At 55.9% G+C, this 25,220-nt stretch overlaps 1 protein-coding gene across 2 annotated transcripts; it reads left to right on the plus strand.

The window, feature by feature from the left end:
* Nucleotides 1-181: 181 nt before the first annotated feature.
* On the plus strand, nucleotides 182-24,284 carry MVP (major vault protein). Of its 2 annotated transcripts, XM_021086425.2 has the most exons (16): nucleotides 182-275; nucleotides 1,415-1,581; nucleotides 7,130-7,276; nucleotides 7,443-7,638; nucleotides 12,757-12,880; nucleotides 12,988-13,119; nucleotides 14,027-14,121; nucleotides 14,386-14,622; nucleotides 17,298-17,579; nucleotides 18,686-18,930; nucleotides 19,006-19,203; nucleotides 20,425-20,811; nucleotides 21,878-21,994; nucleotides 22,174-22,300; nucleotides 23,131-23,319; nucleotides 23,989-24,284. In XM_021086425.2, exons 3-16 carry the CDS (start codon nucleotides 7,152-7,154, stop codon nucleotides 24,235-24,237), a joined length of 2,703 nt encoding a protein of 900 aa, XP_020942084.2. In that variant the 5' UTR covers nucleotides 182-275; nucleotides 1,415-1,581; nucleotides 7,130-7,151; the 3' UTR covers nucleotides 24,238-24,284. The 2 variants fall into 2 exon arrangements, with proteins under 2 accessions (XP_020942084.2, XP_020942083.2); XM_021086424.2 differs by lacking the exon at nucleotides 1,415-1,581.
* The last annotated feature ends 936 nt before the right edge of the window (nucleotides 24,285-25,220 follow it).

Genomic DNA, 25,220 nt, shown 5'->3' on the forward strand with positions numbered 1-25,220 from the left:
CCCTCCTAGTTTCATTCCAGCGCTGCCAGCTGGCTCTGAGGCGGGCATTCCTGAGCACTGAATGAGCTGCAGTGCCTTCAGCTGCAGTGAAAGCCTCCCACAGGAGAGAAACAAACCCAAAAAACTCAACGAGAACCAGCTGCAAGGGCCCTTTAAATGCCCAAGCCCCACCCCTGCGCCTGGCCTGCCCTGCCGGGAAGTGATCCCTAGGGCTGGGTGAAGGCGGCTCCCTCTCCGAGCTGAGGCGTCAGCTGCAGCCAGCCACACTTCTGGATGTAAGTACTCCGTCCTGGCCCCCAAAGCCCAAACCAGCTGGCGGGCCCTTGTCCCCCACCCCCAAGACCTCTCCCTAGCTCTGTCCTGCCTTCGCCGACTCGCGTGGGCTGGGGCAGGTGGCTTTAGAACTAGAGCCGGGAGAAGGTGGGTGGAGGCTTGGCCTTGGGAGATACCGCTGGCCTTGTTTTTTCGGGCTTCTGAAGGCAAAAGGCAACTCATCTGACCCCTCGCCAAACCCCATCTCAGGCCTCTCGGACTTTGAGCTCCCACATCCGCAGTAGGGGCAGGGGAAGCTTCACGGGTCCGTTCACACCCCCTCCTGGACTGAGACTGGTCCCTGCTGTCCTCATCTTCTCCCTCCCCCTGGGGACCTGGGCTCTGGTCGCTCCCCTTGAGCTCTTAGAACGCGCCCCCCGTGGAGGTTCCTCAACCCTGCAAACGCTGAGGTTTCCACCACTACCCCCCTCGGCTCTGCGCACGGCGGGCCTTGCAGTTCATTTGAGAGGTCGTCGGCAGAGTAATCTTCAGATAGGCTTGATTTCTAGAAGGCATAGATGAGGAAGGTGCTTTTTCCTCTTCGGGACAGGGAAGTGAAAACAGGCAGCTCTTTTGGACCTGCCAGCCCAGTGACTCTGGAGACCTCAGAAGCATGGAGCATTGGGGGATGGTAGTTGAGGCAGGTGCCCCGTTTTCTCTTCCTGTTTGGGTGGGCCCTTAGAATTTATGGGGGGGGGGTGTCGCAAAGGGTGCCAGGTGACTCCTAGAAACTTTTGCCTGTCTCCACCCTTGGCACCTAGTACACCCACCACCCTCCCCGGAGGTGAGGCTCTCTGGCCAGGGCAGCTCTCTAAAGCCATGAGCAGGCAGGACAGCCCCTGGGAATGGCTGGCCCAGAGGCCAGAGGGCCCTAAAGTAACCCAGGCCTCCTTGTTGGGTGCTGCCCTCCCAGGTTGCAGAGAAGGCTCACCTTTGATCTGCACTGGCACTGTCGCCTGGAGACCTCCCAGCTCCACCCAGGTCCTTGTCAGAATCTTAGCCACATTTATGTCTGCCTGAGAAGCCATGCTACTTCCTCGGGTGGAATTCTGGCTCCCTCCTTGATCGTTGTGTGATCCTGAGCAAGTGCCTTAATTTCTAGGTCCTTGCCGAGGATTAAACAAGCCAATTAAAAGCATTTGGGAATTCCCTAGTGCCTCGCCAGGTTAAGGATCCGGCTCTGGTTATAGCTGTCTCGCTGGTTCAATCCCTGGCCCAGGAACTTCCACATGCCCCGGGCGCAGCCAAAAAAAAAAAGCATTTAATACGGTGAGTGGCACAGATTAAGTTCTCAATAAGTGAGAGCCGTTATTTGGGGGGCACTTGCCAAAGATAGAAATTCTGGAGTCTCTCTCCTGGAAGCCTTAGCCCAGTGGGTTTGAAGTGAGGCCTGCTGGGAAGCAATATTCCCAGCTGAGTCCTGTGATTGGGTGATTGTAGAAAACATTGATCTGGATCAGGGGGTTCTGAAGCCTGGTTCCTGGGTCATTTCCAATCTAGCCAATCCTCGCCTTCAATGACTGGCATTAATTGGAAGCATCTGGGAGGCAGGCTAGACATAGGCCCAGAAAGGAATTCCCTTTGTGGCCCAGCGGTTAATGAGCCCATCTAGGATCCATGAGGATGCGGGTTCAATCCCTGGCCCCGTTCAGTGGGTTAAGGATCTGACGTTGCCGTGAGCTGTGGTGGAGGTTGCAGACAAGGCTCAGATCCGGTGTTGCTGTGGTTGTGGTGTAGGCTGGCAGCTGCAGCTCTGATTCCACCCCCAGCCTGGGAGCCTCCATGTGCCAAGGGAGCAGCCCTAAAAAGCGAAAAAAAAAAAAAAAAGAAATAGGACCAGAGGTAGCCTGAGCTGGCAGAGCTTTTCTGTTTCCAGAATAAGCTGCTGTTCCTGCAAAGTCACCCGGTTGGACTGGAGTTGAGAGATTTTCCTAGGAAGTGCCTAAAACTTTGTCCCTGAAAGTAGTGATTTATGTGAGACATTCTTGGGAATTTTCGCCCTGATCTCCCACAGCAGGAAATATTTGCCCTAAATTGAGAAGCTCTCAGGTAAAAATGGCCCCTCTGCTGTCCCTGAGTAAGTAAGTGTGACTCTGTCATCCTCTAAACAAAGCCTAGAATGTCTCAGATCAATGAAGGGAAAGGGCGAAGATAAGGTCCTGTTTGTGCCCAGTTTTCTGTGCATTTTCTCAAACCTAAACTTGAGAGAGGTGATGGTGGCAAGACTGTCCCCAGCTTCGCTTCCAACTTCAGACCTGCCTGGACCGAGAGCCCAGGGCTTGGGACAAGGGGACCTGTGTTGGCCGAGGGGCTACTTGGACCTGGGGGCGAGGAGCTAGAGGAGATAATACTTGAACCTCTCTGCTTTTGAGGACAGGCTGCCATCCGAGTTCATCTTCCCTCTCCCACCTCCCAGCCACGCTTTGTTGAGCCCCTCCCTCCCGTGCATTAGACCTGCTCCAGTTTCTAACCTCGTTGACCCCAGGAAACAATCACTTGTATTTCCATTTCGTTCTAGGAGCGTAAGGCTAACCCTAACCCTAACCCAAGTGGCCCACGATGGTGTGGGCAGCGGCGGCGCTCTGCCCTTGCTCTGTATTGGAGTCCCTAGGAGCTCGCTTTGAAATATAGTGGTGTCTGAACCCCACCCCAGACCAATTAAATCAATTCCCAGAGATGGGTGGTTTGAAAAGATCTCCAGGTGATTCCAATGTAAGCCAGAGTGGAGAGGCTATTTTAGACCAGAGCTGCTTATATCTTAAGCCCAAATTGTTGGGGCTCTAGTTAAAATGCTAACTGAGTCAGCAGCTCGGGGTTGGGGGAGCTTCTCAGGGCTGGAGAGGATTCTAGGATTCCAGGATCCCAAGATTCTGTGTTATTAACAAGCTTCCAGGCGATATTCGGACCCCTCTTCACTGCAGGCCAAGACAGGGTGCGGCTGGTCCCATGGGCATCTGCTGTTTAAGATTCACCATGTCCACCCCTCCTACTGACCCTGAGACCCTCTGCTCTGGAATGACTTAGGACTCATTTGTTTCATTTTTCTGTAGCATGTTTACTTTTGAGCCCAAACAAGTCCAGAGTTGCCTCTTAACTATTCTCCTTCCACTGGCAGTTTTGTTTTCTGTTCATCAGACCGTTCGCCCCTCCCTCCTTTGTGTGTGGGCTGCAGCAGGGGAGCCACTGGTCTCTGAGATGTTGGGTGAAAGTTGAAAGAGAGTTGGTTCTCGCCGGAGCCTCATGATCCATGACAGCCAATGGGATCTGTGAAGGCTGGACGCGAACCCAGAGAGCAGACTAGGGGGCAGATCTCAGAAGCAGATGCTGAGGGGAGGCCTCGGTGAATTTAGGGAGTGGGGGCCAAACTCAGAGCTGGGCCTTCCAGAGGTCAACGGAATCCTTAATCACTGTCTTTTATGGGCCCTGGTATATCGGAAACCACATGCTCTAACTGTAGGCGTCATCTGATGAACCACAGAAGTCTAAATCTGTGACTTGTCATGAACATGCTGCCTGAGTCAGGTGATTTCCCTGGATCCTCTGAGAGGCCCTCTCATGAGGCTCACTTCGGGGATGGCGAGATTAAAAAGGCAAAAGGCCTACTCCTGGGTGAACGTGGGTGGCAGGCACAGCTGTAGGGCTGGGTGGGTGGGGGGTCAGGGAGGTAAGACAGGGTCCTGGCAGCTACGGAAACAAGGGTAGTTGCCCAGGGCTTGGCCTCAGAATGTGGCAAGAGCCCAGCCTGATCGTTAAGGATGAGTCTCAGCTGAGTCACGGAGCTGGGCGAGGCTCTCCGGCCCCCTGACTGGGCCCAGCTGGGGTGACAGATGGTCAAGCGGCCTCAGCTACAGGGGGCGAGGGATCATCCCAAAGAGCCATTGGAGGCCGTCCGCTGAGCCTGCCTCCCAGCCTCGCGGGGCCTTCTAGAGTTCAAATCTTCCCTGCGGGGCCTCACAGAGCCCTGTCCACACCTCCGTCTGCAGCCCTAGCTCTTCCTCTCCCCCCCATCTGGCTTTCTGGCCAGGCTCCCACTCCGTAGAGAACCAGGAAGAGGCTGCACTTGGCTGTCAGAGGCCCCTTTGCTATTCTAGCCCCGCAGCTGACCCAACACTGGCCACTTTCCTGATTGGTAAACAAGTCAGGGTTAAGGCTGAGATGCCAGGTGGGATCTTGAGCCTCTGGTGTTAGGTCACGTCCTCCAATGGGATAGGGAAGCTGGGCCTTGACTGCGAGCCACACACACTGCTGAGAGCCAGGCTCTGTTCCAAGCCTGTTGATTAACTCAGTCCTTGTTTCTCTGGATGCCTTATCCACCCCTAGATTATAGACCCGGAAATGGGCATAGAAAGGCAGGGGACTTGTCTAAGATCACCTATCCAATAAGGGTTAGAACCAAGATCCTAACTGTCCTGGCCCCCGGGGGCTCTTGTTGGGGGCCCTGTCCCAGGGAGTGGGAGCAGAGCAGAGCCAGGAGAGGAGAAATCCCACCCCTTGGATTTTCAAACACTACCTGAAATCAACAGAAGAGGGCGCTCTGATGTTTAGGAAAGTTCAGGGACATTAACTTCAGCAACAGGCAACAGAAAAGCAGCCAGTCAAACCCCATGCCAAGTTGCAAGAAAATGAGGAGCAGGATAATATCCCTCCGATGTGGAAAGTGTACCGAGAAAACAGATCAAAACTGTAACCTCTCTTGGCGTTCCCATCATAGCTCAGTGGTTAACGAATCTGACTAGGAACATGAGGTTGCAGGTTCAATCCCTGGACTCGCTCAGTGGGTGAAGGATCCGGCGTTGCCGTGAGCTGTGGTGTAGGTCGCAGACGCGGCTCTGATCCCGCATTGCTGTGGCTGGCGTCGGCCGGCGGCTACAGCTCTGACTGGACCCCTAGCCTGGGAACCTCCATATGCCGTACGAGCAGCCCAAGAAAATGGCAAAAGACGAAAAACAAAAACCAAAAAAAAAAACCCTGTAACCTCTCTCAAAACGAGGGAAGACATTAGGAAACCATACAAGGCAGGGAAGCAGCAAGTCAGAAGTGTCAGTGAGCTCAGGCCCCCTGGCTGGCTCCGTGGCCCTAATCATTGCACCGTGCTGCCGCTGGAGTCGGGCCCAGCAGTTCCATCAGGATTCTTGTCCAGATGGTACCACTGCCTTGCTGTATGGTCTTGAATGACTCCTTGTCCCTACCTGCGACTCAGCTCCTTAGTTGTACACTGTCTAACATGGGCTCAACCATCCACATCGGATGATGTAAATTAAACTTCCTTCCTCAGTCACACTGGCCATGTTTCCAGAGCTCAGGAGCTGCGTGTGGTCCAGTCCAGAGGCAGCACAGATTAAAAGTAGGTCTGTCACTGTAGAAAGCTCTATCGGATGAGTTCGGAGGTTTTAAACAGGAGCCACACAGGTGATGTAAGAACAGTCGCCCAGGTGTAAGACAACAGGGAGTGGTGGGGACTGTGGTTAATTCAGCAGGAAAGCTTGTGTCCCATCTAAAGGGCACAGCTGCCACTTGCCTCTGGCCACTTGGCCGCGTGGAGATGCAGGGCCTGGCTCCTCATTCTTCAGGAGGAGCAGGAATTGGGAGTTTATGAAAACTCACAATTTCTAAACCAAAGAAATTTTACAGATTGTGCGGATCAAATCAAACTCTTGGGCCTTGCCCTGGTTTTGGCCTTTTGGGGCTCCTGTCTTTCCTTCCTGTGCCAGGCCACAACCCCGCCCCCTCCTCCTCACTTCCCACTTCTCACCCAGGTTGGAAGCTGGATGAATGGTGGAGTAGGTGAGGTACCACTCCTTTCTGGTAGTGGTTTCAAAACTGTTGGACCAGAGCCTCAGAGGGCAAGGCTTTGAGGTGCCTAGTAAACTTGTGCGACTCCGGAGGACATGCCCAAAGTTCAAGGCGTCCTGGAGGCAGGGATGGGGTTTAGATGGGTGATGTGACATTCCCAAACCGGCCAAGCACTGGATGTAACAACCCCCCCCCAACCCCCAGGATTCAGAAGCAGGTAGGATGGTGGTGGATGGAAGGCAATCCTCACTGACTCCCTTCCTCCCCACCCATGAGAGCGGGGAGTCACGAGTGGCCACAGATCAGAGAGAACTGGGGAGGAAAGGATGAGAATACATGGGTGTTTCTAATCTGGTGGAGTCTATGGGAGCATCCATTCCATCAGGGATTCCTTCCTTGAGAGGTGGTCATGTCTGAACAGTTCATCTCAGGGTTGCTTAAAGCCCGAGGGAGGGCTGCAGGCAAAGGTCATGCACATATTCTTGGGCTGTGGGCTAATGTCCGCACGCAGCTGGGACCCTCAGGAGCCCCTGAAATAAAGGCACCTGCCCCTGGAGGAACCAGGGAGCTGCTCAGGGCCTCTGCTCCCCACCAGGCTGGGGGAGACCCCCAGCACCACCCTACCAGAGGCTGGCCACTTCTCCCAGCTCAGCGCGCCTCTGACTCCCACACTATAAGGTTGGAGGTTGGGAAAGTTTGGATCTAAAGCCCCTTCCAGTGCTGCAGGAAGCTTGGGCGAAGTCAGATGCATGGGAGTGAGGGGAAGGAGCTGGCCGAGAAGACTGGGCCTCTGTGGTTAACCGCGTCAAGCATCTCTTGGCGGGGATGAGGTCTGGAGGGGCTGTGGTGCCCTGGGTGGGACGAATGGAGGAGGTGGGAGCGGGAACAGTGAAGAAGGACGGATCATCTGAGCTGGAGGAGGAAGGGCCCGTTCCCCTAGCCCCAGCCAGTCAGCACACCAGCCTCATCCCAAGCCTCCTGTATTCATCTCTTGTTTTCTCCCCACCTCTCTATGGGGAGACAGACAGGTGAGCTCAGGAGTCACCATGGCAACTGAAGAGTCCATCATCCGCATCCCACCGTACCACTACATCCACGTGCTGGACCAGAACAGCAACGTGTCCCGCGTGGAGGTTGGACCGAAGACTTACATCCGGCAGGACAATGAGAGGTTGGTGTTGGGACTGGGCTGCGGGGACGCCTGGGGGTCTGCCATGATCATCCGTCGCCTCCTTCCTGGTCCTAAGCAGGACTGGCCCTGGCTTTTGTGACAGGGAGCTTGCTCTCCCATTCGCTGCTTCCTTTGGGTCCTCACACTGCTTCCTACCATCCAACAGGATCCTGTTTGCCCCCGTGCGCATGGTGACTATCCCCCCACGCCACTACTGCACCGTGGCCAACCCGGTGTCCCGGGACGCCCAGGGCTCTGTGCAGTGTGACGTCACAGGGCAAGTACGGCTCCGCCACGCTGACCTGGAGATCCGGCTGGCCCAGGACCCTTTCCCCCTGTACCCAGGGGAGGTGCTGGAAAAGGTACCTGGCTTGCCTCCCCCACACCCACTCTGCCTGTCCTGCCACCTTGTCCCAGGGCTCAGCACTACTTTCTGGGGTGGGGTGGGATCAGGGGGTGACGTTGGCTGGTTCTCACTGGGGGCAGAATCGACTGGATGGCCCTCCTCTCACACTCCCCAAACCGCATCCCCCCTCACCCCTGCACATGCCCAGACAAGCCTCTCTTGTCAACCCATCCCGCCACCTAATCTTCCAGGCTCCCCAACCTGCCTGAAGCTCCCTGCCTGTCTGGCACTAAGTGACTTTTGCCAAGAGTAAGCATTTCATTCCCTCAAACAGTGCCAGACACTGGTGGGTGGTGGTAGCAATGGTGGAGCAGGTGAGGCCCAGGCTCAGATGCCCTCATCCACGCGGTCCTTAGGTCCTGGATCTGAGGAAGAGGACACCCCACCTCCATTTCCAGAACATTCTCCTTCTTTCACCTCCTTGCTGGTTCCCCCCCCCACCTTGGTCTTTTTAGGGCTGTACCTGTGACATATGGAAATTTTCAGGCTAGGGGTTAAATCAGAGCTGCAGCCGCCAGCCTGTGCCACAGCCACAACACGTGGAATCTGAGCCATGTCTGCAACCTACCAGATCTGCCAAGAGTAAGCACAACCATGCTGGATCCTTAACCCACTGAGCGAGGCCAGGGATCGAACCTGAGTCTCACGGATATTAGTGAGCCAGGACGGGAACTCTGTCTTCCTTGCTCTTTTATACCCTTTCACTCTGGGTTCTGCAGAATAGCATGACCCCGGGGGGCTGGGAGGCGTTCCCAGCCGCTCTGATGCAGGCACCTTGGGGAAAATATGCGAGGAGGTGGCAAGTGACTCAGATGATGAGGATGGTGACCCTTAAGGAGTCCCAGTGAAGGGTGGAGGGGAATTCTTTGTCCTCTTCTTGCAACTTGTGGGGAGGTCTCAAACCACGGCAAGTGAAACCGCCCTGTCCAGGTTCCACCTTAGACAAACCAAATCCCCCCTGGGGTGGGGGATGCAGTGGGGGGTGCTCAGGCACCACCGTTTAAAAGCTCCCTGAGTTCCCCTTGTGGCACAGTGGTAAGGAACCCGATGAGTATCCATGCATGAGGACATGGGTTCGATCCCTGGCCCCACTCAGTGGATTAAGGATCCAGCGTTGCCATGAGCTGGGGCGTAGGTCAGAGATGTGGCTCAAATCTGGTGTTGCTATGGTGGCCCTAAGAAAAAGAAAAAGGAAAAAAGAAAAAAGCTCCCTAGGGTAGAGAGAAAGTGGTCCCTATTCCTGCCTCTTCGACCTTTGCTTCCCCGGCAGCCCCAGAGGACAGCAGCTCATTCCCAGGTCCCGGGTGCTCCAGGCCAGGAGCGCAGGGCCTTCCCTTTCTCTGAGCCCCGTGCCACTGAGATCTTCCTCTTCTATCAGAAAGTGGGCCCTCGCCCTCCTTCAAGGCACTGGCCTCTACCTGTACCACTTCCTCTCCCTTTCCTGAGGTGGCACCTGGCTTGAGCCTGCCTTCCCCCACTGTCCCAGGAGCTTCAGGATTGTCCCTGTCATGATCCCGTCAACATCTTGGCTCTCTCTCTCTTTTTTTTTTTTTTTTTGGTCTTTTTAGAGCCCCTCCCATGTCCTATGGAATTTTCCAAGTTAGGAGTCGAATCGGAGTGGCAGCTGCCAGCCTACACCACAGCCATACCAGATCCAAGCCGCATATGCGACCTACACCACAGCTCACAGCAACGCCAGATCCTTAACCCACTGAGCGAGGCCAGGGATCGAACCCGCATCCTCATGGATACTGGTCTGGTTCTTAACCCACTGAGCCACAGCGGGAAATCTGACACCTTGGCTCTCTTCACCTCAGCTGACTCTCTCTCCTCTTCTGCTTCCACTCCGCCCAGTGCTCTGTCCACTCGGGACTTGGTCAGTTCTGCCCCCACCTGCCGCTCCTCCAAGATTAAACCCTGGCGCCACCCTCCCCATGCGTCTCGCTTTCCTAGCCTTTCTGCAAGGCCTTGGAAGCCCGTTTCCTCTCCCAGCCCTCAGATTCTCTTCCTGGTCCCTCCCCAGCCCAGCTGAACCTTGTCACTTTAGCACACGCTCTTCGTGCACTGGACCCATGCCCAGGCCTGGATCCGTGCCACCTCCACCTGCCCTGGCTGTCCTCATACCCGGGGGAGGGGGTGTCCTAGCCATGTGGGCAGATCCACTGCAACAGTATTACAAGGAGCTGGTGGATTAAGTGGCTCATTCCAACTGAAGTCCTGCTCATTCCTTCTCTTCTTCCCAACCAGCTCCCCCTACCCACCCTTCCCCATATGGCTCTTGATACTTAGATTCTCCATTCTCTTCCTATGTTCTGTCCCCTCACTCTCCGACAGCTTGGCCACCTTACTTAGAAATCGAGGCCACCTGGAATGATCTAGGTCCTTCCTTTACTTTAATACCTACGCATATCTCCTTTTTACCTGTGGGGCCTCTGGAAAGTTCCCTTCCATCGGCAGACCCCGCCAGATGCATCGTTCTATCTTTTAAGATTTTTTCTTCTTGTGTCTTTTTAGGGCCACACCCGCAGCATATGGAGGTTCCTAGGCGAGGGGTCCAATCAGAGTTGCAGCTGCCGGCCTATACCACAGCCACAGCAACTTGGGAATCAAGCCACATCTTCAACCTACACCACAGCTCACAGCAAGGCCGGATCCTTAACCCGCTGAGCAAGGCCAGGGATCGAACCCACGTCCTCATGGATACTGGTCGGGTTTGTTAACCACTGAGCTACCACGTGAACTTTTTCTTTTTTTTTTTTAAGTCTCCCCGCTGTCCTCTCTGCCTTCAGGTTCTGTCCTGAGTATCCTGTGTGCCACTTTTTTTCATAGCTTTGGTCACTTCATCCATATTGAACCCTCCCAGCTCTGAACCTTAGCTGGGAGCTCCAGACTGTGAATCCCCCAGCTGCCTAGAGGCAGCCCCCTCTAGGATGTCTGCAGTCACCTCGTACTGGGCATCCGAACCTAACCCTTGCCATTTCACCCCCAAATCTGCTCTCCCATGTTCCCAGTCTCACTTAGTGATACTCCTGGCTGCCTCGTCACTTGAGCTGGAAGCTTCTTCCAACGTGAGGGACAAACTTGCTGCCATATCTGTCTCCTTCCAGGAGATCAGTTAGGAAGACCTCTCATCCAGGTGAGAGGCATCGGTAGCTAAGGGAGGGCGCTCACGGGGATAAAGACAGACGGACCTGGACAGTTCCCTGGTTCAGGGGGTTAAGGATCTGGCATTGCCGTGTGGTGTAGGTCGCAGACACAGCTCGCATCTGGCGTGGCTGTGGCATAGGCCTTCGGCTGCAGCTCTGATTTGACCCCTAGCCTGAGAACCTCCATATGCTGCAGGTGTGGCCCTAAAAAAAAAAAAAAAAAGACAAAAAGACCAAACCAAAAACCCATCTGGATTCTCATTGGACAGACAAGAAGTGATGGAGTAGATGTGTGACAGGAGGTGATGCAATAGAGTAGATGCAATGCATGTTCTTTCCAGGTTGTTCCTCCTCCTCTATCAGCACCTTGATATCAAAAGCCAGCTTTTCCTTGGCACCCCAGTTCAACTGCTACCCTCTGAGAGCCTCTCCTAATTTCTTCATCTGAACCTCTGAAATCTCTTTCTCTCGACACGGTCCACAGTGTGCTCGGAGGCAATGGTCTACGATTGTGTGTCATCACCCACTGGAACTTAAACCCCACGACGATGGGATGTCCTGCCCCCAGCACAAGCTGCCCAGTGCCACGCTCATGGGCGGTGTCCAGGGAAAGGCTTGTCCCGGCAGTAATCCTCCAGCTCTGCCTCTCTCCAAGCCAGGGTGCGGTCAGTGGGTGGAGTGGAGTTATATGACCTTCTCTTCCTGGGTCCGCTCTAGTTGGAGTAAGGAGCGGCGGGTCGCCTTCACGAAAGGTTGAAGTTCAAATCCTGATTCTCTTCCTTACTAGTTGTGTTGGCCTTGGTCGTGTACCTTAGCCTCTGTGAGCTGCTTTCCTCGCTCTCCTGCTTCCCTCAGATCCAAGATCAAGGGAGATCTTATTTGTAGAAACATTTGTACAAACATGTTTTTGTTTGTCTTTTTGCCTTTTCTAGGGCCGCTCCCGCAGCACATGGAGGTTCCCAGGCTAGGGGTTGAATCAGAGCTGCAGCCGCCGGCCTACGCCAGAGCCACAGCAACACCAGATCCAAGATGCATCTGGGACCGACCCCACAGCTCACGGCAACGCTGGCTCCTTAACCCACTGAGCAAGGCCAGGGATCAAACCCGCAACCTCATGGTTCCTGGTTGGATTTGTTAACGATTGCGCCATGACAGGAGCTCCTGTACAAACTTGAGAGGTTTGGCTGCTTGTTGCCAGGTCCCTCTTCCTGATGGAAGGAGACGTGATGGCTGGAGTACAGGGGCTGTCTTGTGACCATCAGGCAACCTTGAAAACAAAGCCGCATGCTTAAAAGGTTCCACCTCCTCATGCTTCCTAGAGAGCCACATCCATCGTTGATCTGTGCTCTTACTGTCTTTATGGGTTTTTTGTTTTGTTTTTTGGGTTTCTTTGCTTTCTAGGGCCGCCCCCAAGGGCATATGAAGGTTCCCAGGCTACAGTACAGCCACAGCAACGCTAGATCCGAGCTGTGTCTGAGACCTACGCCACAGCTCATGGCAACGCCAGTTCCTTAACCCACTGAGCGAGGCCAGGGTTGAAACCTGTGTCCTCATGGATACTAGTCAGATTCATGTCCCCTGAGCCACGACAGGAACTCCCCACTGTCTTTGATTTATTCTGTGGATCTCACTGGGCCATGAGACATTCACTTCCTCACCTTTCCAGGTGGGTTTCCTCCATCATCCATCGCGCCCGCTCCCCCCGTTTCCTGCCTAGATTTCAAGTTCACAGCAAGGTCTGAGCTCTTCCTGCAGAGGGAAGGTGTGGCCTTGGCTCTTCAGACCGGGTGTCTTTGGGGCCACCCCTACATTCCGCTCCAAGTCTTATTTTGAGACATGGAGAGATTTGATGCTGGGGACTTTGACCTTGAAAGGATCAGGTGAGACTCCAGGGTCTGCATACGCCATGGGCCCCCTTTCCGTTTTAGGACATCACCCCACTGCAGGTGGTTCTGCCCAACACCGCCCTCCACCTTAAGGCGCTGCTGGATTTTGAGGATAAGAACGGAGACAAGGTGGTGGCCGGAGATGAGTGGCTGTTTGAGGGACCCGGTAAGTTTTTTCTTACTGAGCCGGGCTCGGGGTCAGAGGCTTCCTGCCTTCCCATGACAGCCACGATGGCTTCGATCTTCAGCTTCCACGTTGTCTTTCCTTCCCAGGCACGTATATTCCCCGGAAGGAGGTGGAGGTGGTGCAGATCATTCAGGCCTCCGTCATCAAGCAGAACCAGGCCCTGCGGCTGAAGGCCCGCAAGGAATGCTGGGACCGGGACGGCAAGGAGAGGGTGACAGGTGGGGTTTTGGAGGGGCGCCGATGCGGGTGGGGCAGGCCGTGTGCCCCGACTGCAGGGGAAGTGGGGAAGGTTGGGGAAGCTGCTCGAAGCCTGGAGGAAGTGCTTCCTGGTGTCTCTAATAAGCTGTTGGGGGCTGCCCCCTGCTGCTTCCCCCACCCACCGCTCTCACCCGCCTGTTGCTCCACCCTGGCCCTGATTCTGTGACCACAAACATGTTGACATGGCTTTGCCTTCCTCCTACCCTTGGCTGGGAGCTGGGAGCGGCAGCCGTGTCTCTTCCCACATCAACAGAGCAGGTGTCCACGTACAGGAGCAACGGTGCTTGACAAATGTGATGTATTAACCAAAGTCTTGACAAAGGCCGTGCTTACTCTGCGCCGGGTGTGGTTCAAATGTTTTGCAAATGGTGGTAACTTCCTTATGCCTCCAACCACCCTGAGGCCCCACGATTCCCATCTGCCATATGGCATAGCCACAACTTGGGCGCTTGGAAGGGCCTTTTTTTTTTAGGTTGGTTTTCTTCTGCCCTCAAAAAAGAAGGAATAGGAGCTCCCGTTGTGGCTCAGCAGGTTAAGAACCTGACTAGTATCCATGAGGATGTGGGTTTGATCCCTGGCCTTGCTCAGTGGGTTAAGGAGCTGGCGTTGCCCGTGGCTGCAACATAGGCCAGCAGCTGCAGTTCCAGTTCAAACCCTAGCCTGGGAACCTCCCTATGCCAGGGGCTCAGTCCTAAAAAGACCAAAAAAAAAAAAAAAAGTTTCTGCCAGGCCTTTGAGACTGGGAGCAATGACATTTGAAAATGGCCTGTGAGGTCCTGTGGGTCCCCTGTTGTCTAGGCTGCGGGAGGGGGCAGCTGGGGAGCAGGCTGGGTGACCTTTGACCCTTGCCTCTCCGCCCTGGCCCAGGAGAAGAATGGCTGGTCCGCTCCGTGGGTGCCTATCTCCCAGCAGTGTTTGAGGAGGTTCTGGATGTGGTGAATGCTGTGATCCTCACAGAAAAGGTTTGTGCTCCGGGGGTTGGGGGGCACCTCGGGGTAGGAGCTTCTCAGGGTGGCAGAGAACGGTGGCAGGTGATGTGAAAAATAGGAGTTAATCCCAGGTCGCCTGACAGTGTTTAGGGAGTCCTCCTGGGTCGGTAGACACTGTCACTCAGACCTGGAGCATTCAGTGGCCAGTGGGGTCCCCAGATCCCCCGAGGAATTGGAGGTGGGTTTCCCCAACCTCCACCCCCACCCCCACCAACCGGCCGCGATCCTGCTCTACAGACAGCCCTGCACCTCCGGGCCCGGCAGAACTTCCGAGACTTGCGGGGAGTGGTGCGCCGCACGGGGGAGGAGTGGCTGGTGACTGTGCAGGACACGGAGGCCCACGTGCCAGATGTCTATGAGGAGGTGGTAGGCGTCGTGGCCATCACCACCCTAGGCCCCCACAACTACTGCGTGATCCTCGACCCGGTCGGACCAGATGGCAAGAACCAGCTGGGGCAAAAGCGCGTGGTCAAGGTGAGTGCCAGCGCCCCGGGATGGGCCTAGGCCCCGGGCCTGCTCCCCACACCCCCCTCCCGCCCCTAGTCCGCGTTGGAGAAACACCAAGCTTGTTTTGGCTCCCTCTGGACACACTTGGCTCTGTCACTTGAGACGCCGTCTCACTGATGCTCCGGAGGTTCCCAACCTCGGGTTCCGCACGGCCTCTCCCAGGAGCGCCTCCCTCCAAGCCCAGAACCCGTCTCACCTCCCTCTGTTCCAGAAGCTTAGTCATCCTGAGTAAAACCAGTCTCTCGGCTTCCCCTTTCCCCATCCTCCCCGTTCTCCTGTCTCTGGACTGTGTGTGGGACAGCGGAGGGGGGCAGAGCGTCCCTGGGACGACTGTACATAGTTAAGGCTTCGAGAGCCACGTGGTTTCTGTGGCAACCACTCAGCTTGGCTGTTGTACCATGAAAGCAGCGTAGACAGGCTTGTAAACAAAACAGTGCTGCTGTGTTCCCATAACATGGTATGTGCAAAAACAGACAGTGGAAGAAGTCCCTTCGTGGTTCAGTGGGTTAAGGGTCTGGCGTTGCCCCAGCTGTAGCACAGGCCGCAGCTGTGTTGTGGGTTCAGTCCCTGGCCCGGGAACTTCCACATGGCCATGGGTGCAGGCCCCCCCAACCCCCCGCAAAAAACAAACAAAAAAGGAAAACAGGAGGTGGAAAACAATAGAAACCACCCAAATGTCAATTGATGAATGGATTAAAAATAGGGAGTTCCCGTCGTGGCGCAGTGGTTAACGAATCCGACTAGGAACCATGAGGTTGTGGGTTCGGTCCCTGCCCTTGCTCAGTGGGTTAAGGATCCGGCGTTGCCATGAGCTGTGGTGTAGGTTGCAGACGTGGCTCAGATCCCGTGTTGCTGTGGCTCTGGCGTAGGCTGGTGGCTACAGCTCCAATTCGACCCCTAGCCTGGGAACCTCCATATGCCGCGGGAGCGGCCCGAAGAAATAGCAAAAAGACAAAAAAAAAAAAAAAAAATAGGGTATATCCATACAGTGGATATCAGTCAGAAGAATGATAATCTTTCTGGGGTTAAGGGTGCCCATGTTTTTTTGTTTTTTTTTTTTTTTTTTGTTGTTGTTGTTGTTGCTATTTCTTGGGCCGCTCCCGCGGCATATGGAGGTTCCCAGGCTAGGGGTTGAATCGGAGCTGTAGCCACCGGCCTACGCCAGAGCCACAGCAACGCGGGATCCGAGTCTCGTCTGCAACCTACACCACAGCTCACGGCAACGCCAGATCGTTAACCCACTTAGCAAGGGCAGGGACCGAACCCGCAACCTCATGGTTCCTAGTCGGATTCGTTAACCACTGGGCCACGACGGGAACTCCTCTTTTTTTTTTTTTTTTTTTCCCCCATGTTCTTAAAATAAGGCGAACTCGTAAAAAAAATTAAAAAATGAAGTTCTTGGAGTTCCCATCATGGCTCACTGGTTAACGAACCCGACTAGCATCCATGAGGACTGGGGTTTGATCCCTGGCCTCACTCAGTGGGTTAAGGATCCAGCGTTGCCGTGAGCTGTGGTGTAGGTTGCAGACGCAGCTCGGATCTGGCGTTGCTTCGGCCCTGGCGTAGGCTGGTGGCTACAACTCCGATTGGACCCCTGGCCTGGGATCCTCCATATGCTGTGAGTGCGGCCCTGAAAAGACAAAAAAAAAAAAAAAAAAAAAAGAAAGAAAACAAGTTCTGAGATGTGCTACAAGATGGGGTAAGCTTGAAAGCATTGTGCTGGGGCAGTAGAAGCCGGACATAAAAGACCACATACTGCCTGATGCCATTTATATGAAATGCCCAGAATAGGTCAATCCATTAAGACACAAAATAGATTACTGGGCGGGATAGGCAGTAACTGCGACTGGGTGTAGGGTTTCTTTTCAGGATGATGATCTGGGATTTGGGGGTAGTGATTTTGGGCAACTCTGCATATACCAGAGCAACTGGATTACAGACTTGCTTTTTATTGTTTTTTTGTCTTTTTAGGGCCGCCCCCGCGGCATATGGAGGTTCTCAGGCTAGGGGTTGAATCGGAGCTACAGCTGCCAGCCTACACCACAGCCACAGCAACTGGATTACTGGATTTGTTTTTTACACATACATATAAAATCAGGCAGCAGGTCAGGAGTTCTGTTGTGGCGCAGTGCGATCAGTGGCGTCTCAGGTCCAATCCCCAGCCCCCACAGTGGGTTAAGGATCCAGTGTTGCCGCAGCTATGGCTCCGATCCAATCCCTGGCCCGAAACACCATATGCTGTGGGGTGGCCAGAAAAGAAAAGGGAAGAGAAAAAAAAGGAAGCAAGTCAGATTTGGCCCAAAGATCGGAGATCACCAACTGTGGGCTGCGCCATCCCAAGGAAACAGAACATGGGAGAACTAAAGCAATGATAGGTTCATTTTTAACTCTTGAAACTGCTAGAACCCAGACCTTGACAGTTTCAAGACTTTTTCAAGGGCAAGTTTCAACCAGCTCTATGGGCATTTGTAGAGAGCCTCGCAATCCAGATAATGACTTGGGGGAGGGGGTGGGGGGGTTGCTCTTAGGGGGCTCCCGCCCACAACACAAGCCCACGGCCCCATGGGGCCACCAGGAGGTCCCATTAGAGGCTACCACAGCCGTGGGTGGCAACTGCTCCTGACCCCACTTCTCCCCACTAGGGAGAGAAGTCTTTCTTCCTCCAGCCAGGAGAGAAGCTGGAACGAGGCATCCAGAAGGTGTATGTGCTGTCGGAACAGCAGGGGCTGCTGCTGAGGGCCCTGCAGCCCCTGGAGGAGGGGGAGGACGAGGAGAAGGTCTCCCACCAGGCCGGGGACCGCTGGCTCATCCGAGGACCCCTCGAGTACGTGCCATCCGCCAAGGTGGAGGTGGTGGAAGAGCGTCAGGCCATCCCCCTGGATGAGAACGAGGGCATCTACGTGCAGGACGTCAAGACCGGAAGGGTAACAGCTGAGGGGTGGGCACGGTCACTGCTGTGCGGCCACGGTGGTAGCTTGGTTTAGGGGAGTGGGTGATGCCGCCAGGGAGGTGCAGAGTGGAGATGACAAAAGGACTCACAGCACTGCTAGCAGCATCCATGCCAGCTGGCTGCTAAATATGAGGGCACTCCGTAGAGTTTTAGCCTTGCCTTAAATATCTAATTTCAAAAGTTAAGAATTCCCGGAGTTCCCGTCGTGGCTTAGTAGTTAACGAATCTGATGAGGAACCATGAGGTTGCGGGTTCGATCCTTGGCCTTGCTCAGTGGGTTAAGGATCCGGCGTTGCTGTGAGCTGTGGTGTAGGTTGCAGACTCGGCTTAGATCCGGTGTTGCTGTGACTCTGGCGTAGGCTGGTGGCTACAGCTCCGATTCGACCCTTAGCCTGGGAACCTCCATGTGCCGGGGGGAGCAGCCCAAGAAATGGCAAAAAGACAAAAAAAAAAAAAAAAAAAAGCAACCTGGGAGTTCCCACTGTGATGCAGCAGGTTAAGGATCTGGTGTGGTTTCTGAAATAGCAAGGGCTCAATCCCTGGCCCAGTGCCGTGGGTTCAGGATCTGGCGTTGGCCACAGCTGTGGCTCAGATTCAGCCCCTGTCTGGGGAACGTCCATGTGCTGTGGGTGTGGCCAAAAAAGAAAAAAATCCGACTTTGAGGTTATTGCTCAGAATCCTGGGGAGTCGGTACACTACCTCTTCCCTAGGATTGCATCTGTCCCTGTGATGCCCTCCAAGCTGCCCCCATGAAAGCAAGTGCCAGAAGAAGTATCGGGAACTTGCCATATGCCAGGTTCTCAGCACTAGGACATATGAAATGTCATTCATTCCTCACCCCTATGAGGTCCCACTATGGGGTGCATTTTGCAAACGAGGAGCTGAGGCACCAAGTGAAAAACAGCTGCCCACGGTGAGGGATCCCCCAGAGGGCGAACGTGAACGCAGCCTCGTTTCAGAGGCCATGTTCAACCAGGATGCTGTCCTACCTCCTGGACCAGTCCCGCGTCGGGGCTGCCGGCCGGGTCTCCTTCGCTCTTCCCTTGGCGGGTGACGTCCCGCCTCGTCTTCTCTCCCGAGGTGCGTGCGGTGATCGGGAGCACCTACATGCTGACCCAGGACGAGGTGCTGTGGGAGAAGGAGCTGCCTCCGGGGGTGGAGGAGCTGCTGCTCAAGGGGCAGGACCCTCTGGCCGACAGGGGCGAGAAGGACACGGCCAGGAGCCAGCAGCCCTCCGCTCCCCGGAACAAGACCCGCGTGGTCAGCTACCGCGTGCCCCACAACGCGGCCGTGCAGGTGTACGACTACCGCGAGAAGAGAGCTCGGTGAGCAGCGCGCCGGGGCTGGGGGCCTGGGGGGTGGGGGCTCTCCCTGCCTCTGACGCCAGGCTCCCTCTGCAGCGTGGTCTTCGGGCCAGAGCTGGTGTCGCTGGGGCCCGAGGAGCAGTTCACCGTGTTGTCCCTCTCGGCCGGGCGGCCCAAGCGTCCCCACGCCCGCCGCGCGCTCTGCCTGCTGCTGGGGCCTGACTTCTTCACCGACGTCATCACCATTGAAACTGCCGACCACGCCAGGCTCCAGCTGCAGCTTGCCTACAACTGGTAAGGTCGGGGGTCGGGAGGGAGGCTAGGGCACTGGCTGGTGCCACCCTGGGGGACCCCTCAAGAGGAGAGATGCCACCTCGAGTGCTGGGCGTCTGACTCCATGTGTGTCAAGGGGGAGACCCAGGGTTTTGCGCAGAGCCAGTCTGATGCCCAAGGAGGTGGGGTGCCAGGGAAGATGTGGGCTCGCCTGGGAGCAGGATTAGGGGGACCAGCGTGATTTCAGCCAAACACATAACTACGTGGTTTTTAAAAGATGAATCGCTTAATCAGGCCAGGAGTTCCCTCTGTGGCTTGGTGATAATGAACCCAACTAGTAACCATGAGGATGCGAGTCTGATCCCTGGCTCTGCTCAGTGGGCTAAGGATCCAGTGTTGCCATGAGCTGTGGAGTAAGTCGCAGACGCGCCTCAGATCTGGCATGGCTGTGGCTGTGGCTTAGGCCGGCAGCTACAGCTCCGATGATACTGCTAACCTGGGACTCTCCACATGCCTCGGGTATGGCCCTAAAAAAAAAAGAGAAAGGAGAAAGAAAAAATCAGACCCAGCTGATGGGATCAGCCTGTGGTCAAGAGCAAGTGCATCCCAGCCCTGCCACTTGCCCACGCCCACAGCTAGCAAGTTTGTGGTGCTTTGCTCCGTTTCCCAGTCTGTAAAATGACCATAACGACATGACCATCCACTTCACGGGGCTGTGGAAAGGATGCTGTGAGAATCGGCACGGTGACCCGTATGGAGATATAGAGCTCAAATGTGATTCGAGTTGGGGGAGATGGTTAGATGCAGAAGCAGGGCTTGACAGCTCCCAAGCACACATTCCTCCCCTCCTGGCTGAGCAGCCAGGACCGTGACAAAGGCCGCCAGGCACTGATATCTTTGGGGGCACTGCAGCGGGAGCACTGAAGGCACAGACCCTGGAGCCACACTGCCTGAGTCTGGCTTTCTGGCTGGGCACCTGCTGTGTGACTGAGGGTCTGTCGCTTAACATCTCTGGACCTCTATTTCCTTGTCTGTACGTTGGGGATAATGCTCGATTGTGCCTCACAGGGTGGCTGAGCGAGTTAAATGGGAACTTGCAAGTGTCTTAGGCGCTGATTAGCATTGCCTGTCATGAGACCCTGCCCAACCCCAGAACGCGAGTGTCAGCCGGGTCCTGTGTGAAGGTGAGAGTTGTTCCCTGGAGGAAAACGGCTTCCCTGCTTTGGGCTTCTTTGCTCACAGGCACTTTGAGCTGAGTGACCGGAAGGACCCCCAAGAGGCGGCCAGGCTTTTCTCAGTGCCCGACTTTGTGGGCGATGCCTGCAAGGCCATCGCGTCCCGGGTGCGGGGAGCCGTGGCCTCCGTCACCTTTGATGACTTCCATAAGAACTCGGCCCGCATCATTCGCACGGCTGTCTTCGGCTTTGAGATCCCGGAAACCAAGGGGCCAGACAGCACGGCCCTGCCCCAGCCCCGGGACCGGGCCGTCTTCCCCCAGAACGGGCTGGTGGTCAGCAGTGTGGATGTGCAGTCGGTGGAGCCCGTGGACCAGAGGACCCGGGACGCCTTGCAGCGCAGCGTCCAGCTGGCCATCGAGATCACCACCAACTCGCAGGAGGCAGCTGCCAAGTGAGTCAGCCCCTGGGGGACTACCTTGGGCCCAACCTCTCCAGGGTCCCCGTCTGGGCACCCCCGACGTCAGCCTGCCCTCCTCCTTGCCTGGGCCCCTTAACGTGGGGAGAGATGCTATCCCTGCTTCTGCGGCATCTCGCCATTGCTTGGGCTGTGACCGTGGATCCAGCCCTGCCTCCCCCACCTCACCTTCCGGCGTTTTCCCCAGGCCCACGTGCTCCAGGCCCACCAGCTCCTTTCTGCCGCTTAAATGCATAGCTGCATTGCCACCTTAAGGCCTTCTGCACTGGCTGTTCCTCTACCCAGAATGTTTTTCCTGGGAGTTCCCATTCGTGGCGCAGTGGTTAACGAATCCGACTAGGAACTATGAGGTTGCCAGTTCGATCCCTGGCCTCGCTCAGTGGGTTAAGGATCCGGCGTTGGAGTTCCCGTTGTGGCGCAGTGGTTAACAAATCTGACTAGGAACCATGAGGTTGCAGGTTCGGTCCCTGCCCTTGCTCAGTGGGTTAACGATCCGGCGTTGCTATGAGCTGTGGTGTTAGTCGCAGACCTGGCTCGGATCCTGTGTTGCTGTGGCTCTAGTGTAGGTTGGTGGCTACAGTTCCAACTAGACCCCTAGCTGGGGAACCTCCATGTGCTGTGGGTGCAGCCCTAGAAAAGACAAAAAGACAAAAAGTTCTTCCTGACTTAAGGGCAGGCTCCTCCTTCTGGCCTCCAAAGGTCACCTCCTAGGACAGCCCTTTTCTTTGCACCCCGACTGAAGCGGCGGCCTCATTGCTCAGTCATGTTGTTGTATCGCCCGTTTTCCAGAAGCTTGTCACTGGCTGAAATCGTCCTCCTTGACTTGCCTTTTTCCCCACTGGGAGGTAAAGTGTGCAAAAAGCAGGGGCCTCGCATGGCCACGTGCCCCTGCGCCTAGAGTCACACCTGGCACTCAGCGCGCACGCCACTGTCTCATTTCGAGTGTGGACGGCCTCCCGTGGGCCAGTGGTCCCTGTCCCTGGAGCTCCCGTTCCAGCTCTGGCCACATCCCGGCAGCTTACCTGTCCCCTCTCCCACCCAGGCACGAAGCTCAGAGACTGGAACAGGAAGCCCGCGGCCGGCTTGAAAGGCAGAAGATCTTAGACCAGGCAGAAGCCGAAAAAGCGCGCAGGGACCTCTTAGAGCTGGAGGCCCTGAGGTGGGTGCAGAAGACGAAGACGGCGGTGGCAGAGGGTCTTGGAAAAGCAGCCGTCGGGTGGGGGTGGGATGCAGCCTGTGTGCGCATGCGCACCTGCCACCGCGGACTTGCGGGTGGGCAGGTGGGGAGAGCAGGGCTGGGCTGCCTCCTGGATCTCCCTGACTCTGCGCCGCCTCCAGCACCGCGGTGGAGAGCACCGGGACCGCCAAGGCAGAGGCCGAATCCCGTGCAGAGGCGGCGCGCATCGAGGGCGAAGGCTCCGTGCTGCAGGCCAAGCTGAAGGCAGAGGCCTTGGCCATTGAGACGGTGAGTAGGGGCGGGGCCCGTGGAGATGCCTTGGCCTGGAGGCGGCCTGATCACTGTAGTGCCTGAAGCCCTGTAGGGTACCAAGTACCCTAACCAGAAAGCCCTGTTCAAATACGTTGTGGCTTATGAGCCCGTTGCCTTATTTTGATTCACTTAAAACCTGCTTCGAAGATAAGGATGGTGGTTACACCCATCTTTTTTTTTTTTTTTTTTGGTTGGTGTCTTTTGTTGTTGCTATTTCTTGGGCCGCTCCCCCGGCATATGGAGGTTCCCAGGCTAGGGGTTGAATCGTAGCTGTAGCCACCGGCCTACGCCAGAGCCACAGCAACGTGGGATCCGAGCCGCGTCTGCAACCTACACCACAGCTCACGGCAACGCCGGATCGTTAACCCACTGAGCAAGGGCTGGGACCGAACCCGCAACCTCATGGTTCTTAGTCGGATTCGTTAACCACTGCGCCACGACGGGAACTCCTTTTTTTTTTTTTTTGTCTTTTGTTGTTGTTGTTGTTGCTATTTCTTGTATACCCATCTTAGTGATAGGCTGGTACGTATCGCCCAGCTTTGTGCTAGGTATTGCCTATGTTTTACAGGCACGATCTTATTTAATCCTTGAAATTCCACTACGGGTAGGAGAATCATCACCATGTTAGAGGGAGCCGAGGCTTGGATTCAGGGGCTCCCAGGGGTCCCTGGCATAGCTGGGGTTTACCCCTAACCGGTGATGAGTTTGCGGCTCCATCCTCTCCGTCTGAATTCCTGTAGTCTTGCTGGCTACATCCAGGGGCCACATGCTCAAAAGAATGCTGGGATTTTTTTCCCCCCTTGCAGGAGGCTGAACTCCAGCGAGTAAAGAAGGTGCGAGAACTTGAGCTGGTCTATGCCCGGGCCCAGCTGGAGCTGGAGGTGAGCAAGGCCCAGCAGCTGGCCGAGGTGGAGGTGAAGAAGTTCAGGCAGATGACGGAGGCCCTGGGCCCCAGCACCATCAGGGACCTCGCTGTGGCAGGGCCAGAGATGCAGGTGAGAGTGGGGGAGAGCATGGCTAGGTGGTGGGGGGTGTGTCTTGGGACCAAATACGGAACCAAGAAGGCAGAGCCAGGGTGGCAAACGCAAGATCTAGAGAGACGTTGGGGACAGAGGGGTGTACGGGGGGTGGTGACTGGATTGTCCTGTGTCCAGTGTCATTCGGGTGTGATGCCCTCTCAGGCACTGTCCTAGATTGAGCAGTGAGCAGAAGCTCCTGTGGGGACAGTAAACAGATGGGACGTCCGTCTGTGACAAGCAGGGTGATAGGGTGAAGGGGGAGGCCACGCTTCAGGTCAGCTGGGTGAGGAGGGTCCCTCAAGAGGGGATACGAGAGTGCTCTGTAGAGTCGACGGGGGCTTCCCAGGAGAGGGTTCAAGTGCAAAGAATGAGACTTGATACATTTTAAAGAGAAAAACCTGGATGGCTGCCACCAGGCAGATGCAGGGGTGAGCTCCTGGAGGCAACAGCGGGCAGGGCCAGAGCTCACGGCCCTCGAGGCTCCCTTTGTGTTCCTTGCTTGTCACCCATGACTCCTGTGAGGATGGCTTGGGCAGCAGCCGCAGTGTCAGACCAGAGCGCGTGGCAGCCCACCCTGGGGAGGCTCCCCGGGGGTGAGGGAAGGGGCTAGGGTCTGTCTTCTCACCTGCCTTTTGCTCCTTCCAGGTAAAACTGCTCCAGAGCCTGGGCTTAAAATCAACCCTCATCACAGACGGCTCCACTCCCATCAACCTCTTCAATACAGCCTTTGGGCTGCTGGGGCTCGGGTCTGAGGCCCCGGCCCCAGCCCCAGCCCCAGCCCCGGCCCCTGCCCCTGCCAGGAAGGCAGCCGGAGCGCCCATCACCCAGGAGGGCCTGCTTCCCCCTCCCACTCCCATTCCTTCGGTTCTCCAAGGCAACCAGATTGTGCCTTAGCTCAGTCCGGCACTGACAAATAAAACTGATACCTCAGGGCATTTAAACCCTCTTTTGTTGCCTGAAATCTGTATCACAAGGGAGCTTAATGGGGCTGGGGAATCGATCCCCCTGAAATCCATCCCCCTCATAGTTACTAGAAGCTACCCTCATCTGTCACGTGGAGGGGAAACTGAGGCAGGGAGAAGACTTTGCCAAAGCCATGCTGATGGGAACGTGGGTCCTGCGTCTCACTTGGCTGCCAGCTCATCCTTTTTGGTGGTCAACTTTCCTAGGCACCAACTCCGGGGAGTCGATGCCACAGGTGAGAGGATGGGTCTGTACCCCTCCGGGATGGCTTCTGCACTAGCAACGTCTCTTCTCACTGCCAGTTCTTCTGGGAGCCCCATTGGGCGGGAAAATTCCCGAGTCTGTAACCCTCCGGCTGTGGGTGTGTCCATCTCACCTCCAGCACTTGGGAGGCCGGGCGCCACCTGCTGGTCGAACCGCACACGGCGCCTGTGCACCTGTCTCTTACAGAGGGGCGTCAGATGCGGGAGGCAGATAGCGCTGTAGGAACTGGAGCGCCTGCCTGGGCTTCTGGTATGGGCTCTTCGGAGCATCAAGGGAGCGCTGCCCCCTTCTCGCCCTCCCCCGCAGCCAGGGAGGAGCCTTTATTTGGGGGAAGGATCCAGACCCAATCAGTCCGGGCACACAAGCGGACGCTGCGAGGTGCCCCAGCACTCGGGCCCAGAGCTGTAGGTGCCTGGTCTTCTGAGAAGTCAGAAGATCCCGGGGTGGAGAGAGGCTTGGGTTTAATAGTGGTGTGACGAGAGAACCCAACCTCCCGATCTCTCTTTCTTGTCTGAAATGGGCCAGCCATTCCCCTACTGAGCAGGGTTGATGCTTTTTTAGGGGGGGCTTATTCCTTTGCCCCATGAGCTCTTGTCTCCTTCCAAGTTGAGTGGCATTAATGACCAGTGGCTCTGCTCAAGGCTGAGCTG

Source organism: Sus scrofa, chromosome 3 (genome assembly GCF_054392235.1).
Source record: "Sus scrofa isolate SSC_HxYL_T2T_F1_AM1 chromosome 3, Sscrofa_HxYL_maternal_Yorkshire_Landrace_v2.0, whole genome shotgun sequence".
NCBI lineage: Eukaryota > Metazoa > Chordata > Mammalia > Artiodactyla > Suidae > Sus > Sus scrofa.

What these genes read in the sequence shown, in the direction of transcription:
- MVP (XM_021086425.2), top strand. Translation starts at nt 7,152, where the DNA reads ATGGCAACTGAAGAGTCCATCATCCGCATCCCACCGTACCACTACATC. An exon ending in CTGTGATCCTCACAGAAAAG is followed by an intron (nt 14,122 to 14,385) that starts GTTTGTGCTCCG and finishes CCTGCTCTACAG; the next exon opens with ACAGCCCTGCACCTCCGGGC. An exon ending in CTGCAGCTTGCCTACAACTG is followed by an intron (nt 19,204 to 20,424) that starts GTAAGGTCGGGG and finishes CTTTGCTCACAG; the next exon opens with GCACTTTGAGCTGAGTGACC.